This window comes from Drosophila hydei, unplaced genomic scaffold, assembly GCF_003285905.1.
Source record: "Drosophila hydei strain 15085-1641.00,03,60 unplaced genomic scaffold, DhydRS2 tig00000172-arrow-pilon, whole genome shotgun sequence".
Taxonomy (NCBI): domain Eukaryota; kingdom Metazoa; phylum Arthropoda; class Insecta; order Diptera; family Drosophilidae; genus Drosophila; species Drosophila hydei.
In genome coordinates, this window is record NW_022045682.1 from 3,277,818 (window position 1) to 3,296,280 (window position 18,463).

General features: G+C 35.9%; 3 protein-coding genes across 4 annotated transcripts in view; 2 read left to right on the forward strand and 1 right to left on the reverse strand.

Annotated features, from left to right (window-relative positions):
* LOC111595794 (leucine-rich repeat and fibronectin type-III domain-containing protein 3) overlaps positions 1–18,463 on the reverse strand; it is a 156,285-nt gene that overhangs the window by 118,055 nt on the left and 19,767 nt on the right. The window lies entirely within an intron of this gene.
* Positions 6,150–7,474, forward strand: LOC111595834 (odorant receptor 42b-like). The gene is made up of 3 exons (XM_023309742.2): positions 6,150–6,922; positions 6,983–7,340; positions 7,403–7,474. The coding sequence occupies exons 1-3, from the start codon at positions 6,150–6,152 to the stop codon at positions 7,472–7,474; spliced, it is 1,203 nt and encodes a 400-aa protein (XP_023165510.2).
* LOC111595797 lies at positions 15,653–16,091 on the forward strand. Its single transcript, XM_023309687.1, has one exon. It carries the CDS (start codon positions 15,675–15,677, stop codon positions 15,999–16,001), a length of 327 nt encoding a protein of 108 aa, XP_023165455.1. The 5' UTR covers positions 15,653–15,674; the 3' UTR covers positions 16,002–16,091.

Genomic DNA, 18,463 nt, shown 5'->3' on the forward strand with positions numbered 1-18,463 from the left:
TTCTTACAAATGCACAACACATTTTCGCACTGTGTAATGGGCGGCATTTCCGGCAAGCGGAAGCAGGCGAAGCTTGAAAGCTTGGCCACGGCACTCGCAATCGAAAATATTAAGTGCCGCCTGTTAGGCCAAGTGCTTAGCGCTTACAAAATGCTCTGACAAAGGCAGAGAGAGAGAGGCGCAGGAAAGCAGCAGCAGCCGCTGGAGCTGGAGCTGGAGTTGGAGCTGGCTCCACGGAAGCGACAGCCCGCACAATGTGCAAACAATGAACCCGCTAAATATGGCCAAACAAGATGCCCAAATGGGCCGGTTGGGCGTGCCAGGCTAGTGGGGCGGCGGTGGCTTGTGTTAACAAAGGCGCATTCAAAACAATGTCCTGTTGCCGCAGGCCTCACTTTCTGTTGCCCTGAAGATTTTGCAGGCGGAGCGAAAAGGGAGGCAATCGTTTGCCTCCGCGCGACTCATTTTGTCGGAACTGTCACATTAAAATGGATGATTTATTTGTGCGCTTAATTTATTGCGGACCCGGCGTCGGCGCAGCCCGTGCGCCAGGATATTGGGTACGCGCAATGCATGAACGAATGCGAGTGAATGAACTACGCTCACAGCGGGGCTAATATAATGAATTTTACACGCTGCCAGCGCACTTGGCACTTAATAATCGCATTAGCGAGCTAAGCAGCTCGCTGACAATGCAAACGGCGATACCGAGAAGTGGGTGGATGGCTGCGAAGTAGACAGCGCTGGCAAGGCATAAGGGCGATATGCTTTATCAGTTGCCTCTAATGTTTTATTGTCTTGCTTATTGCTACAAATGATGACCTAACTCTCGTGCTGCGCTGCCTCTCTCTCTCTATGTCTGTCTCTGTCTCTCATGTCTGCTAATGACTGGCATTGTGTGCGAGTATTCACTGTAGCTGTAATAAGTTCAGGTGCATAATCAACGCACTGAGGGTCATCCAAAAGGCGCATATTAAATAAAGCATTAAAGAAGATAACATTCAGTGTGAGCTTTCTAGTGGGTAAATGCGACCCTATATGAAATTTTATTTGTTGAGCAGAGCTGGCGCTGCTGCCGTCTACTTCTATATACTAAGTAATATATTAATATAAAATATGTTAATCTTTATATTCGTTTCAAATTGTTTTCAAAATATTGTGTTATCACACAATTCTGCTGTCTAATATTGAGTGCTCAGTCGCACTACTATTTTTATGAACAAGTCTGTACCTACCTATATGGACTCTATATGACTTTAATGACGACTATAAAAAACTATATAGTTGCCTAACAATCTGAAGCTATATTGTCTATGGCATTCAGCAATATATCGATAGCAATATCGACTGTTATTTAATATCGATAAATTCTTTTGCTAAATAGATTTCAAAATACTTCAAGTGTAAAGCTCAATATTGTATAAATCTATTTAATATTTATGTAATTATTTAAGCAAATCATAAATATTTCATGTTTACTAAACTTATCGATAACTCGAACAGCTGTTGAAATATTTATGTTATATTCTATTATATTTATAAGTTTATCATTTACATCATAAATTCCTTTTATACAGTTGTTGTTTATATAAATTTTTGTCCATGTAGCTATTGGCCACGTCACATAAATTGCTATTAAGTTATTATTTACATTCTATTCTCGCATTTGAAGTGCATTCCATAAATCTGTGAAAAATGATTTGCTGCAATAATGTTTGTTGGCTGTGCGGCTTGAGTTGTTGAGTAGCCACGCCCACTAGCATAGCGGCCCATTCATTTGACATTTTTGCAGGCAACTGTGTAATGAACATTTATGAGGCAATTTCCTTGGCAACACACACGCACGCACACACAATCACACACACGCATACACAGGGGATGCACACAGATACAGATGACAAACTGTTGGCAACGGAGACATCGCCTCGACTCGACTCGACTCGCCTTGGTTTGCCTTGCCTTGGCTCGCCGTTGACTGTTGCTTCTGTTGCTCCCGTTTCCTCTTTGTCCATCGTCCTGCGTCCTTTGCTGCTTTTGTGGAACATGGCGCAAAACTTTTTCTGCTCCACTTATGCCCAAACTAATTAAGTGCAGGAAAAAGTTACCATTTCCTTCCCTCAGCCAGAGACTGACTGGGCGCCGAATGCAACGTCCTGTTCTGTTCTGTTCTGTCCTGTCCTGGTAGATATTTCCCATTTTCGACTACCCTCTCCCCCTCCCTTCGCCGTCTTCTGCATTTGGTGTAAGACAAGTTGTAGCATTTTTTGACAGAGGAGTTCTAGAGCTTAGCCAGACCCGCATTAGGGCCAGAACGCATTCTGTTTGCAACTGTCGCCGTTCTCCAAATATTTAACAGTCGCTCCACTTGGCGCTGATAGCCCATTCGGGCGTCATAATAACGAAGATAAATGTTGCAAAAGTTTCCTCCGGCAACACAAGAGAGAGCTTGGAGCGAGGGGCTGCCTACGCGGAAGGCCCAATGCGATTTCTAAATGCATTGTGTTGCATTCTTTTTGGCGCTGCGAACCGCGCCTTAGACAATGACAGTGCTCCCAACTATGCGTAGCAATAAAAGTTCTGGTGAACTTTTCACAGTTTGTTTTACGCTGTATGAAAGCACGATCGGAAAGTTCATAGGGTGTTTAAAAGGTTGTAATTGCTAAAGCATGTCTTTAATTAATGAAAATTGTATAAAAATATTTTTTTTTGTATAATGAACCGAAAATAAATTGATAACTTAAAAAGTCAAAAAAAATTACCTCACTTAGTTTATTTTGAATCATTGAAATTAATAAATATATAATTTGTTAATAAATATATTATATTTAATTTAAAAAAAAATTATAAGTATTTAAAATTTATTTTTCTATACTTCAAACCAATTTTTAATATTAGAAAATAATTGAAAAAAAAATAATGGCCGAGAAAACAGATTCAACTATAATACATAAATAATTTTCTGAATTCGTTTTTTTTCAAATATAATTTAATAATCGATTTTAAATTAAATATGCTAACTTAATTTTTTTATACAGAGAAAAAAGTTAAAAAACTTGAATTATTTTAAGAAAATTTAAAAAAAAATGTAATGTTTTGTAATTTTATAAATATTTTTGTTTATATATTTATAATGTTTTTACTTCATTTTTAACCAATTATTCTACATATTTGCTTTATATAAATATGAAGTCCTTCCACAACATTTGTAGCTTTTCTGCTATTGACACCCAAGTTTTCAGATCTACCTACATTAATTAGCTACTCTGGCACTCTTGCAGTTGCCAAATTAGTTTCAAATTTCACGCAGAGCATTCGTAAATCGCAGACGCCTCAAAGTATGCAATTGCATGTACAAAAACTCTCAACTAATTTGTAGTCTGAGCGAAAAGTTGACATGGCAAATCAGTAGTTGGGAAGCGCAGAGAGAGGCGGAGAGGGGCGCCGCCCACAGCACAGCTACAATAAGTGCAGCAGAGCTAATATGCTAGATGGCCGCCATTCCGTTCTGCTCTTTTTTGGCTCATTTTAGTTGCAAGTTTAATGAGAAGGCGACGAGACAGTTTACACTGATGCTCGTTAGTTTTTTGTCTGAAGGTTTGCCCAGGCTTCCCACTACGGTGCCATACGCATAGCTGGAAATACAGAACGCCAGCTGCCGTTGGATCACATCAAAACTGCAGCGTGTCCACTTCCATCCACCATTCACCATTCACCATTCATGTGCCATGTCCAATGATTGCGAGCAGACTGCGAATGCCATCTCGTTTGCTTGATTTATGTCTGTGTATTTGGCAAATGTTGCAGCAGCATCAGCAGCAGCAGCAGCTCGACCTTTCTAGGTTCCCCTGTTGCTTCTGCTCTTTAATTAAAACAAAAACTAAAATTGATGGCTGCATGCAGTATGAGCGTGTAATTTTTCTAGATTGCAGCACTTGAATTATTTGATTGCCAACGAGCAATAAATTAGATAAACAGCAAAATAAATTAGCAACAACAAAAAATGGCAACAAAGCAAAAAGCAATTGGAATTTCGCTTGACGGAAGCGAATTAATATGAAAGACTTATACAAAGTCTTATACAGCACTAACAGTAAAAGCATTTGCATAAAAGACTTTGAAAGCCTTTGAAAGCTGGAGCGGAAGCTTTTTTGTTTCACGTAATATATGTAAAACTTTTTCTGTGTTTTCTAATATACAAAAAAAAAGCTGATTAAATATTTATGTTTTGAAATACGGCTTGTCAAGAAGCATTCGAAGTGGATTAACATTCATTCATTTAAACTTAATTTAAAGCTTATAGAAAAAGAGTTTTAAAGTGCTTTTAAAAATTAAGTAAAAGATATTTTTAAAGTTATATCAGAAATCTTTAAATACATTTATGTGAAGCTACTAAAATGCTTTATAGTTTATTAATCATTAAAAAGTCAAAAACGTTCATGAGCTTTTACTAATAAGTTACATATTTTCTAACTTTATATGAGACACAAATGCACTGATAAATGCACTTCTTAAAAAAGCACATTAAAACTAGCAGCTGAACTGATTGTATTAAAAAGTCATACTAAAGCTTTCGTAAGGCAGTGACCAGCAGCTTTTCCGAAAGTCAATGCTTTTCACGCAATTATCTATATATAACTTTCAAATACTCTATATGTATATATATGGGTGATGACACACTTTGTAAGTGTATACAAAAGATAATCAAGGCGCATTGCTTTTAATGGCTGGTCATATAAATAAACCTTCGGCCAAGTTGACAGCGCATTTCTTCTATTTATATTCTAAGGACTTAGCTGCGGAAAGGACACACAAGAAAACACACACACATGCACTCACACACACATGTACACACTCTTACATATATAAAGTAGCTCTATAAAAATAACTCACAGTTGCTTTCAATAAGAGGGCAGCATAAGAACAGAGTCTGTGATACATAATAGGACACACATATCTCACACACACATAGAGAGAGAGAGAGACGAAAAGATCCTTGAAAAGTTCAAGCTGTCGCTGCCTTTTTGGCTCCTGCTGCTCGGCGGCTCGTAGCTTAAGAAAATAGTTCATACGCCGCGTGTGCCGCGTTTTTCAAATACCAAACAAATAACTCAGCCAAATGGACCGACTTTCAGACCAAACAAAAGCTCTTTGATGAGACTGCAATGCTGACATTGTGGAATCGATGCTATATTTTTGCTTTTCGCTTTACGCTTTGCTCAGTGCATTCAATGGCAATCCAATATTAGTTAATAAAAGATAATTCATTTGCTCAATGTTCAAAGAGAAGAGTAGATGAAAGTGAAAAAATGGACTATGAAATCTGCGAGCATGGCAAAATATTTTATTGCACTCTTTTAAATAGAACAAATAATAGAAATTGTGTTCAACTTTAATGTATCTTCGAGTGCGAACGATCCATACTTTTGTATCTTTCATAATAAATTAATTGCTCATCAGAGTAAAATCAAAAGAAAAAAGAAAAAAGTTACATAAACTTTAGAAAAACTAATTGGAAAACTTTCAGAAATTTTCCTTTCTAAGGGTCAATACAGAACTTAAATTATTCTTACGAATTTTCCTGTTAAATAATGCAGGCAAAAAAATTCTATTACCTCAAACTTGTGATGCATAATTCAGACGAAAAATAAAGAAATGTGTTAAGGAAATATCTATTCAAATAAAAAGTGAAATGTTCTAATATAAAGTGATCGACTGGCAAATACCCTATAAGCCCTTCAAAGGTTTCACCTAAACGTTCCTTATTTAAACAAAAAAAAAAGGCTGGAATCTGAAATATTCAAGAGAACTTCAGCTGGCAGTGCTTGACTAGAAAGTACCCTCATTAAGTTTTAGACAGCAGTATAAAAAATAATATTATATATATAATATAATAATATAATATATATATATTAATTTTATATATTATTAATGTTTATGCATATGAGAGAACAAGCACGTCCAGTTAAATATATAAAAATATAAATATACACTTAAGTATCTTTGTCGAAGATCAATCATTCTCCCACATTCTTTTGCCCACAAACACCCTTCACTTTTTATAAATACAGGGTATTTGCAGTCTTTCACATATAAAAGCGCTTGCAGTGCCACATTGGACAAGTCATCGCCACATCCAAACCAGATAGAACATGCTCTTCAGACTATTCCCTCGTTTGCGCCTGCCCGACGCCTCGTCGCCCGTGCAGTCCCGCGATGCATTCATCTATGTGGATCGTGGCATGAGCGTGGTTGGCTGGATGCCACCAAAAAATGCCTATGGACGTTGGATCTATCGCGTCTGGACAGTGTTTACGACAGTCTTTTTCATGATATTGCTGGACGTCTCACTGCTGATTAGCTACAGTGAGCTGAGCAGCTTTACGGCCGGACAGTTTCTAACCTCGCTGCAGGTGGCCTTCAATTGCTTTGGCTCCAGCGTCAAGGCCAGCTACACCTTTGCCGGTCTCAAGCGCTTCAAGCAGGCTAAAAAGATACTGGATCGCTTGGACGAACGTTGCGGCAGCACGGAGGAGCGCATCCAGCTGCAAAAGACCGCAACACGTTGCAATCAAATATATTTGGCATACAATACGATGTATCTGCTCTACTCGTGCTCCACATTTATCGCGAGCATGCTTATCGGTCGTCTGGCCTGGAATCTCTACAACCCGCTGATCGATGCGGAGAAAAATTTAATCAGCTTTTGGCTAGCGGGAATTGTGGAATTTTTGTGGATGACAGGCGCTGTGCTGCAGGATCTGATGGCCGACGTCTATCCGATTATATATTTCTTAACCATCCGAACTCACATAACATTCCTCAAAGAGCGACTGAGCAAGCTACGCACTGATGGGAGCATGACTGAGGACGAGAACTATGTGGAGCTGATCAAATGCATTGAGGATCATCGTTTGATATTGGAGTAAGCATAGCGGTAGTATATATACTAGTATATATACTATAACTCCCTCTCTTCCCACAGCTACTGCAATACCCTACGACCCGTTGTCTCCGGCACAATTTTCGTACAGTTTCTGCTCTGCGGCGTTGTCATGGGCCTGTCCATGATCAATATTATATTTTTCTCCAACTTCTGGACCGGCTTGAGCACTGCCATATTCATGTGTGATTTGGTACTGCAGACGTTTCCCTTTTGCTATATCTGCAATATGATCTCCGACGACTGCTACGAGCTGGCCAACAGTCTCTTTCACTCCAATTGGCTGACTGCGAATCGTCAGTATAAGATCACACTTCGTTATTTCCTACACAATGTGCAGAAGCCGATTATTTTGACAGCCGGAGGCATTTTTATTATATCCATGGGCTCGAACATAACTGTGAGTAGGGGTATTCCAGTGACTTCTATTTATATTTTTCCAATTGTTTTGTCTCTTGGCAGGTCGCCAAATTGGCATTTTCTGTCGTCACCTTCGTCAAGCAATTGAATATTGCCGAAAAGTTTTATGATTAAGCAAATATTATTTTTTAAATAATAATAAATAATTTAATGAAATTTAAGTGATGGAAGCTCACTAAAGTTTATGCGAAAAATTAAACTATGCTTAACTTCTTACTTTAATTGCCTTTACTTTGCTTGATTAATGCACTTTAATTTATTGATATGCAAACGGAAGATCCAGCATCTAACACACGGCAAATATTAAATACTCTTGTAGACAAAGGGCTTAAGAAGTGAAGTAAAATCGAATTTCTTATAATCATTTTTATTGCTATCACAAACATATAATATAACATAAAAAATTAAGAGATGACAAAAATCTTCTGTTTTGGAATGGCTTATATGACATTAAAATTTTGAAAACATCTTGAATGGATCAGCTGCTTTGGCTGCTGGACCAAATATTTTAGATATATGTTAATTATAGATTTTTTTAAAAGAATATTTTAAAAACAAAGAAACTTTTTATATTGGTTCGTGAAGTATTTAATTATGTTAGCTATAAGAATTAAGATGTTCAATCTGATCGTTCTCTGCAACTGTAATACGAAACTTGTTATCAAATTATTGCAGTATGTGAGCAGCCCAGGAACTAGCTTACACAGAATATACATCTAAAAATATATTAAGCATATAAATAATTCATGGATAATATCTAATTCTTCTTCCAATCAAATGCTGCACATCTAACTTAAGCTTCAACTTCAATATGTGAAGCATTATTTAGTATTTTTTTCTACCCTACAAAAAAATTGTTATAAAATATTTCCAGTCTATTAATAAATATACCTTATTATTATAAATAGAATTTATTATTGTAAATTTCTAAAGAACAAATTAATGAACATTTTGTTACGCTATTCAAGAGCATTTTTATATTTCTAATTTAATTTACTCGAGCTCTTATACTCTTATGAAATCTTAAGTTGTATGAAAAGCACTCAAAACATTTAGTGTTGCAAAACATTCAAGTATCACACTCGTGTTTCGGGGTTTTTCTCTGTGCCCTATGCTCTTCTCTCCTAGTCTAGTTTGGATACCTGAAGCGTTACAGGCTGCTCGACACAGCGAACATGCCGACTCGTGTTGCCACTTAATAAAGTGCAAACAAGCAAGTGATTATTTCACAGCTTTTGTTCAACACCCGCCATACACACACATACACTCAGAGAAACTGTGACCCGTGACCCGTGGCCTGTGACTGGGATGCAGCCAGGATATGGCGAGCGAAGGCGTAACTAAGGATTTGCGTAATATACAGCGAATTGGACCGCAGCAACAAGAAATGGAAAAACCCGCGCAAAACGTAGCAGAACGAAACTCGAATACCCTTTCGCAGCACTCCATATAGAAGACGTTGCATAAGGTGTCACACATTCAGGGTGCGCACTGTAAGCGTATCACAGCAAACGCGAAAAATCGTACAGCGTGAATTTTCATTGTTCAGCGTCAAGTGAAAAAAAAAACAAAACAAAAAGAAATGAAAACCCAAAGAAAGAAAAGAATTCAAACTACAATGGCAACAAAAACCGGACAGAGCAGACAGCGCACGTAAAGGGCACAGACAAAACATGAAAAAACCACGCGCCGGGTGGCAACTCTGGCGCTGGATTTGCAGTACGCCAAAAGGCGAAGACAAGCCAGCAGCTGGGCCACACTGGGCAACTGTTCCGCATGTGCCAAGTGTGCTGAAATTTACGAGCTGCTTTATGGCCGCGCACGGACAGGAAAAGTGGACACACATACACACACACACACACACACACACACACACACACAGAGATACACTCACACACATTACTAGCATTTCACTTGCATCCATTTTGGTGTCCAAAAGTTTTTGCTTTGCTTTTATTTCGCTCTTGATTACAGGCGGTTGTTAAATTTTATTGGTATTATCTGTGGCGCTCTTCGCAACTTCTCATATTGATTAATTGTTAAAAATATTTATAAATGCCCAGCAATAAATCTATATGCATTGCAAAATGCGTAAAGATATTTATTCATTTAATATGTATTTCATGTAAGTAGATGCGAGCTGCATATGTAAATATATTTATTTATATTTTGTGTATTTGTAAGCTTGGAAATAAATTTGGCATATTCATTTTCATTTAATTTGTATATAAATTTCAATAAGCCATAATTTTGCCTCTTTGAACCTATTTACAACTTTGATTGCATTAGAACAATAACAAAATTGTGTTTACCATTTCAAATATCAGCACATTTAATATTCATAACAGAATTTTTAGCCATCTCTGAGTAATTTTGAATTTTTAATTCTAATAATGAGGCAACGCTGGAAGAAACAGAATTTCTCCACTTTTTACATATTAGTTTAGATTCAAACGATATTTATACGATAGTGTTATTAGTTGTCATCTCTAGCTGATCGATCAGTGCGATATATTAGCTAACGATAGTTATGGCAATTAAATTTTAAAATTATATGCAAATATTGTAAACGAAATAATAAAGTTGTCATCAATTTATAGCTTCTTCTATTATGCAATATATTCATTTAGCATTTCTTATAAATAATTCTAGACATATACAGAAATATTTGGGTTTAATAACAATAAATTCAATAAATTAAAGGTGTTTCTACAGACTAAAAGCCAGCTTGTTCAAGCTACCTAAATAATAACAAAAGCCTCAAAAGTACTAAGACAGATTTTAACTTTTGACCGCATTTCATAAGCCACTATTAATTCTAACATGCAGTGGCAACCAAAATGATTAAGCTATAATTATAAATAAATAGGCAATGCGTTTATATTAGATATAAGCATATTTGACATTTATTTCACATATTTTCGTTTGACAAATTATTTTGCTGCCCACAAAATTAGGCGAACTCGCCGCAGGAACTGAAACATGAAACCAGAAAATTAATAGCATTAGTGTTTTATGCTGCTCAAATTTTGTTGACAGAGGTATATATATATATATATATATAAGTACATATACATATACGGACGATATAATGAGCCAATTGTTGGCCAACAACTTTATATTTGCATTTGCTTTTGAATTTGCTATTAAACAATTCCCCATAGAAATATTTTGTTTAATTGAATAATGTTAGTATCGCTTTTTGGATCAGTTAGTCCGTAGATATTACACATACCTACGATGCGTGTCTGCGTATGTGTATTTGCAAATGTAGTTCACTTAATTGGGCAGCTGGCTAAACATAATTCAAAGTGGCTTGTGCATCTGACTAATTTGGCCTTTAATTGGCTTCGTAATTAGGTCAACTTCAATGCATCTAGTTGAGAAACAAGTTCACTGTGAAGCCAGTGGCCTATAAGCTCTACTAAATATTTGACATTTATCTCAAAGTAGTTTAACCATTTCATTCTTATGCAAGCACTGCTCTTAGGTAGCTTTAATGTGCTTTAAAAGCGCAGTAGCTTTGCACAAAAGCTCCTCAATGCTATTTGTCTACGCTTTAATGTATTTTAGAAAGCATATTTATTTAGAAAATGCATTCATGAAAGCTTTTTATGTGAATGGAAGCTCTTCGTTTTTAATTTAATATATACTTTTAGCTCGTTGGATATGCAGTTTGACATCAATAAAAATGACAATAATAATAATGCTAATAATTATAATATTTAATAATAAATTGAAATTATAAATATATTTAAAGCTCTTCTCTGCGATATTCCTGTTTGCATTCTAAGAGCTTTTATAGAACTGAATATCTTGTATAAAGAACTAAACTAATATTCATATGTGAATCTAACGCCCTTAGCTAAAATATTCCAATCACCTTAATCGCTATATGTTTTGGAATTATTATTGTTTTTAATTCAAAGAAAACAAACGTTTTTTTAATAATTAATCTGTTCAGCAGCTTATTTCAAATACTTTGTGAAGAGGATTTTATGTACTTCTAAAGCTATTTATATATTGATTTATGCATGAACCAATAAGTCCTCAAAGCTCTCTGCTTTTATTTATTATTATAATTTAGTATTACAATTAATTAAGAGTATTTATAAATATTTTTATTATTGAGTAGTTCTTTAATTGTGACAAGCCATTAAACTTTGATAAACTGTTAAGCGACACTATCTCGATTGCTATATAATTATGTCTATATATATCTACATATTTCTACATATATAATCCACTATATGGTTTTAAATTTCTCAACATGTCAAACAGCGAGAAATTTATCCGCGACTATCAATCAACAGTGGGACACTAATTGCAATTTGTGGTAGCACTCGGTAGCCATGACGGCGCTTACACTGTGCTACACAGCGTTTGTTTGCATTTGGTGGCACGCTTTCAGCTCGCTGCAGGATGATGATGGATTTGGCAAGCGAAATGCGCGTTTGCCAAATAAACCCAAAAACCACATCGGCTCACAGTTCGAGACAGTTTTACAACCAGTCAATTTTCAGGTAATTCAATTGTAGGTGCGCTTATATATATGTGTGTGTATGTGTGTGTGTTTGCACAGTTCGTTGAAATACTCATTCAATATGCTGCACAGGTAACTGGCCGCAGGCCTGGCAGAAACGTTTTGAAATATTTATTCAAATGTTGTTAGCCGCTTCAAGGAGCTTGGGCATTAAACAAACAACTTTTGCCAAAAAGGCTTATTACAGCTCGTATTATTATTGCTGCTGCTGCTGCTGCTGTTCTTTTGGCTCTTATATAATATCAATGTATGCAAATAGACCCATACGCTTTTGATCTCACCGTCTACCTCTACCCACCCTCTGGTCAGGCATATTTCAAGTCCCGCACGGCGGTTGCCTGCTTTTCATTTCAAGCCCCACCAGGCAATTGCAGTTGAAATGTTTTAAGACCCCCGGCCACATGCCTAGCCCTTGCTGGCTCAAAACCCATCAAATTTGGCTAAAAGGCAAAATCGCTTTACAAGCTTTTCCTAGCTACGAAGGATAACAGCTTAAAGGCTTTACATCTAATGTTTTTAATAATAATAAATAACACAACATTTATTTAAACAACTAGAAAACTAAAATAGAAAACAAGAATAGAAAAGCAAGCTGCATTTATTGATTAGTTGCAGTGAACAATAAAACTGGGAGCTGCTTTTTTCTTTGCCTAAGCCAAGAACAATTCGGCTCTATTAGCAGCAAACGTGGCTATCTGTAGCTGAGGCATCAACTACTCTTGGCAAGATATGGCTAGTCTACTGATAAAGCGTTTGAAGATAAGAGTTAATGCATTAGAAACGAGTTTACAGCAATTGTAAATCATATTTCAGAGATTTAACATATATTGTTAAGCATATGTTAACAACATATATTTGTAGTACATGTTTATGTTAACAAATAACAGCAATTGTTTATGTAACATATATATCTGTTATTTCTTAATATATACTCAATAACATTTACTATCAAATCATTTATGATTAACATTTTCTATAATTTATGTGCCAATCTATTAAATATATGCCACCATTTATACTTAGCATTGACACTAATTGTTATTAACACATTCCCATTAAAAGTATTTATGTATTAAAACTTTATCTATTTGCATAATTTAGGCTGCGTTGATTATTTGCTTTTAAGTCAGCGAAACTGCTGTGCCGAAAATTTAAAGCACTTGATACAAATTGCAATTGAGAAAAATAAAAGTAATTTTTATTAAACGCATTTATAAATGCATATTTCAATTAATAAATGACTGCACGAGAAGCTCAGTTCAGCTCCAGCACCAGCTCCAGCTCCAGCTCCAGCTTCAGCTTCAGCTTCATTTATGGTTTGGCATTTATTGAATGCAGTTAAAAATACTTGCTCTGTATCCTTTAGCACCGGCACGGCCATCCTGGTAGCCATGCAGAAAGTCAATATTATTACGGTCAGGGCGAGACACAAAAGGCGCGCGTCGCGTCGACGGTGTCAGCCGCAAAAATGCGGCGATAAAAAATGCTTTCAATTAATTAAACACCCAAAAAGCGACACAATAATAAAAACGCAATGCACCGTGAAGAGACTAAAGAGAATGACCAACGCAACCAGTTGAAACACACTGACATTTCAGCCAACCAACAACAGCAACAATAACAATGGGGCAACCTCCTGTGTCTGTGTCTGCCTCCTGTGGCATGTGCGGCATGCAGCTCATTAATAATACAGATAATGTGTTTGGCAATCATTTTGGGGTTGAATGCCACAAATGCTGCTGTGATTAACACATTGAACTCAGTACCAGCTGAGCAGGCGGCAGACTGCCATAGCTGCTTAACAGCTGTTGTTAAACTGCGTGTTAAAACTATAGCAAACATAAATAACTAAAGTATTCCATTGTTGATAGTCACAGAAAAGCATTAGAGCATAAGAAATTATTGAGAATTTATTATTCAAGGAGAAGTTCCTGTTAAGCTGCTTGTGAAATTATACGACACATAAATTGAATTGAATTATAGAGCGAAGTTTAATACAGCTGCTGTTAAACTGAATGTTAAAGTGCTGGTCAAAACTGTGGTAAGCATAAACTACACTTAAATAGTTATATTAATAAGGCAAAGAATGAAAATATGTTCATAAAATCTTTAGCTACTTAACAGCTGTTTGTCAAACTGTGGAAAATTTAAATTGCAGTTGAAAGACTTACAAACCCATGAGAGATAGAGAAGCCAAAAATTGAATTAACTATTAACTAGACTTAAGAAAAGGGATGTTTGACATATAGATAAGATGTGTAGCTGCTGCTAAGCTGATCTTAACACCAAATGCAGCTTAAATGGAACCTGATAATCATCCGAAGGTTGCAGAACTTAAGCTGAAAATGAAAATACCCAATAACAATTCATAGAATAGAATTATTGATGCATATACAATATAAAGCTGCTTGACAGCTGCTGTTAGACTACATTTCAAAACTATAGAAAACATCAAATACAGCAAAAAGAGTTTTTCATGAGTATATATTGCTAAGAAATAGAGATCAAAAATGCAATTAACTAATGGGCATCGAACTGAGCTAGAGCTTCAGTAGCTGTTAAATTTCTTGCCAAACTGTGTCTTGGCTTATGGGATTTGTGCAAATACAGATGGATATTTGACAGAAAACAGTGATAGATGGAGTCAACTATTAAACAAATATACAGCTGACTTTTAGCTCGATGCATAGATGACGGCAACTGTCAAATTGTATGTCAAGGTGTGCATCATTAGACACGCAAGAATAAATAAGATTAAATATTAAACAAATACAAAGTAATATTCAAAAATATAGAAGACAGCAGGTATTAAGCTTCATGAGATTTCAATAGCTGTAGATAAACATTTGATAGCAATAATTTAATCAAATAGAAACTTGAATTATAGCTAAAAATATATTTGACAACAGCTGTTAAGCTACATGTTAAGCTATACCAGTCATAAATAAGCCATTCTGAATTATGACCCTATGACACACTCAAGATCCGATCGACGTTACAACGTCCACTGATTAAGCTTCATAACATATGTTTTGAGCACATTGAATGAGTTCGAAATGTACAAAGCGCGAATGCTTAATACATAGGAGCGACGCCCCGTGCTAATTTGTATAATTAAGTGAATGTAATGCAGTCCTTTGAGCCGAAATGCCGCTGCGATAGCCTTTGAGCGAATGCAATTCATTTTAATTGCATTGCGGCAAACCAATTTCAAAGGACCCAAAATAGAGAACCAGAAAAAACATCCATTTAAAATGGCTGTAAAAATGGTAAATGCCAAATAAATGTTGGTGCACCAACTAAAAACAGAAATGAGGAACGAACTAAATAAATTTATATAGCAGTTAAAGTTTTCTAGGTCACGAGCTCTTTAAATTTTAAGCATCGCAAATAAAATTCAAATAGATGCGCCCGCACGTGAGCTGTAATAGAAAGAGACGGATGAGAAGGAGTCGAAGATGTGAGACTCGAGACTAATCGTGCGACACTTGCAGCTGCTTGGGATGCAGCCCGAGTACAGGTAGCACCGTGTCCAGCTGCTCAAACTTCCCCCGAACAGCAGCAAAAATTTCCAGAAAACAATAGACAACGCTGAGCTATAAAGCAGGTAGTTGGCAGGCTGGCTATAAAAATCACAGATCCTAGAGCGAGGCAGGCAGTCCACGTCGAACGCACAAGCCAAGCACACACCACTGAAACTCGCTTCGCTTCTCTAGTATCAACTAGAATAGTCATATATACTACCCAGAGTTCCTTAATATCTATAGAAATATGGCTGAGCAACTGTTTCCGGGCCTGGAGCGTCCGCTGCCGCAGCTGCCTTCCCTGCATTACACGCTCTTCGCCTATCGCGAGGAGCTGCGACGTCGTGATGCGCCCTTCATGAAGATGTCCACGATCAAACTGCATCTAACCGACAATCTGATACTGCAAACTATTAAGAATATACGACAGCTGGATACGATTGAGATCATGAATCTGAACCGAGAGATTGTCTTCAAGCGCAAGCTGACCAAGCAGATGCATAAAGTGCGTAAGCTGGAGAAGCTGGGCCTCAACGTCGATCCGCGTCAGCTGAATGAAGTACGGTGGAACTAATCTAGAACGAACAGCAGCAGCAAACTGTGTACAACAAAATCAAACAAAAAACATACTCCAAGCATGTCAACGAAAAATTAGTTTCTAAGCCCGCAAGTTTCTAAAACTCAGTTGTAATCTGAATTCATATTGAATGTCTACCAAAATTACACTAAACAAAAATATATACGCCAAAAAAATAATTAAATAAATACAAAAAAACTTTTTTTTCATAACAAATAAATTTGATCTGTGAAAAATTTAATTTACTTGTTTTTTTTTTTGCAAGATTTCAACCTAAATAGCAAGTAAATATGAGCTTCTTCATCCAGAGTTTTCTATACATACCCATAAAGGGACAGCAGAGATAAGATTTTTTATCTCTATCTATCTACAAATTTTAAAATGCATTTATCTCTATACTATGTCATATACACATACTTTATATCATATATATAAATATGACATATGCTGATATGACATCATCTGATATATCATCATATCATCATATCATCATATCATCATATCATCATATCATCATATCATCATATCATCATATCATTATATCATCATATCATCATATCATCATATCATCATATCATCATATCATCATATAATCATATCATTATATCATCATATCATCATATCATCATATCATCATATCATCATATCATCATATCATCATATCATCATATCATCATATCATCATATCATCATATCATCATATCATCGTTTCATCATATCATCATATCATCATATCATCATATAATCATATCATCATATCATCATATCATCATATCATCATATCATCATATCATCATATCATCATATCATCATATCATCATATCATCATATCATCATATCATCATATCATCATATCATCATATCATCATATCATCATATCATCATATCATCATATCATCATATCATCATATCATCATATCATCATATCATCATATCATCATATCATCATATCATCATATCATCATATCATCATATCATCATATCATCATATCATCATATCATCATATCATCATATCATCATATCATCATATCATCATATCATCATATCATCATATCATCATATCATCATATCATCATATCATCATATCATCATATCATCATATCATCATATCATCATATCATCATATCATCATATCATCATATCATCATATCATCATATCATCATATCATCATATCATCATATCATCATATCATATCATCATATCATCATATCATCATATCATCATATCATCATATCATCATATCATCATATCAGCATATCATCATATCATCATATCATCATATCATCATATCATCATATCATATCATCATATCATCATATCATCATATCATCATATCATCATATCATCATATCATCATATCATCATATCATCATATCATCATATCATCATATCATCATATAATCATATCATCATATCATCATATCATCATATCATCATATCATCATATCATCATATCATCATATCATCATATCATCATATCATCATATCATCATATCATCATATCATCATATCATCATATCATCATATCATCATATCATCATATCATCACATCATCATATCATCATATCATCATATCATCATATCATCATATAAATAGAGGGTATTCATAAGTCGCCCTAGCCTTCCCTTTCACAGGTACCAATAAAGTGCAGTTTTGGTTAATTGTTGATTACACTTGCAGACCGGTAAGCAAACTAAACCGTAAAATGCCAGGCCATATCTATGGGCTGCGCTGCGTGTGTCTGTGTCCAAGCGGAACATAAAGTGCCAAATGGCAAGAGGCAAGAAGCAAACAGGCAATGGATGCGGCTTTTGACGCACCAATGCAGCCACTAATAGACAACGTGCCAAAGAGTTAAGGGGCATGTGTGTGGATGTCTGTGTGCGCTTGGGTATGTGTGAAAGTGTATATGCGGGCGCGTGTGGGCGTGCAAGTTGAGTGAAGCTTTAGCAGAAGGCTTTCAGAAATCAGAGCGAGCGACTTCATTAGTAGCGCTCGATTTTCCTGCAAATAAGCGCCAGGCAGCTGATGGAGAGATATGTGGGTGAGCGTTAAAAGTGGCTAAGGCAAACGCACTTACACTTAGTAAGAGAAAGGGAGAGGGCAGGAAAGAGTGATAGGGAGCGAGAGAGAGTGGTGAAAAGAACAGAGTAAGACAAAGGCCGAGGAAGAGATCAAGAGAAAGAGACAAACGGACAGAGAGAGAGATACATAAAGGGAGAGAGAGACAGAGAGTGTGTGAGAAAGAGAGACAGAGATAGAAAAATGTAAAGAGGGAGAGACAGAGATAGAGAGAAATAAAGAGATTGAGAGAGAGAAAGAGACTGAGAGAAAGATTGATAAACAGAGAGGGATACATTTTCTTAAGTTTAAAATATATAAAAAAACATTTCTTATCATCATTAATCAATTTAAACTTTTCAGACTCTAAACTTAAAATTAAAATTGTTAAAAGT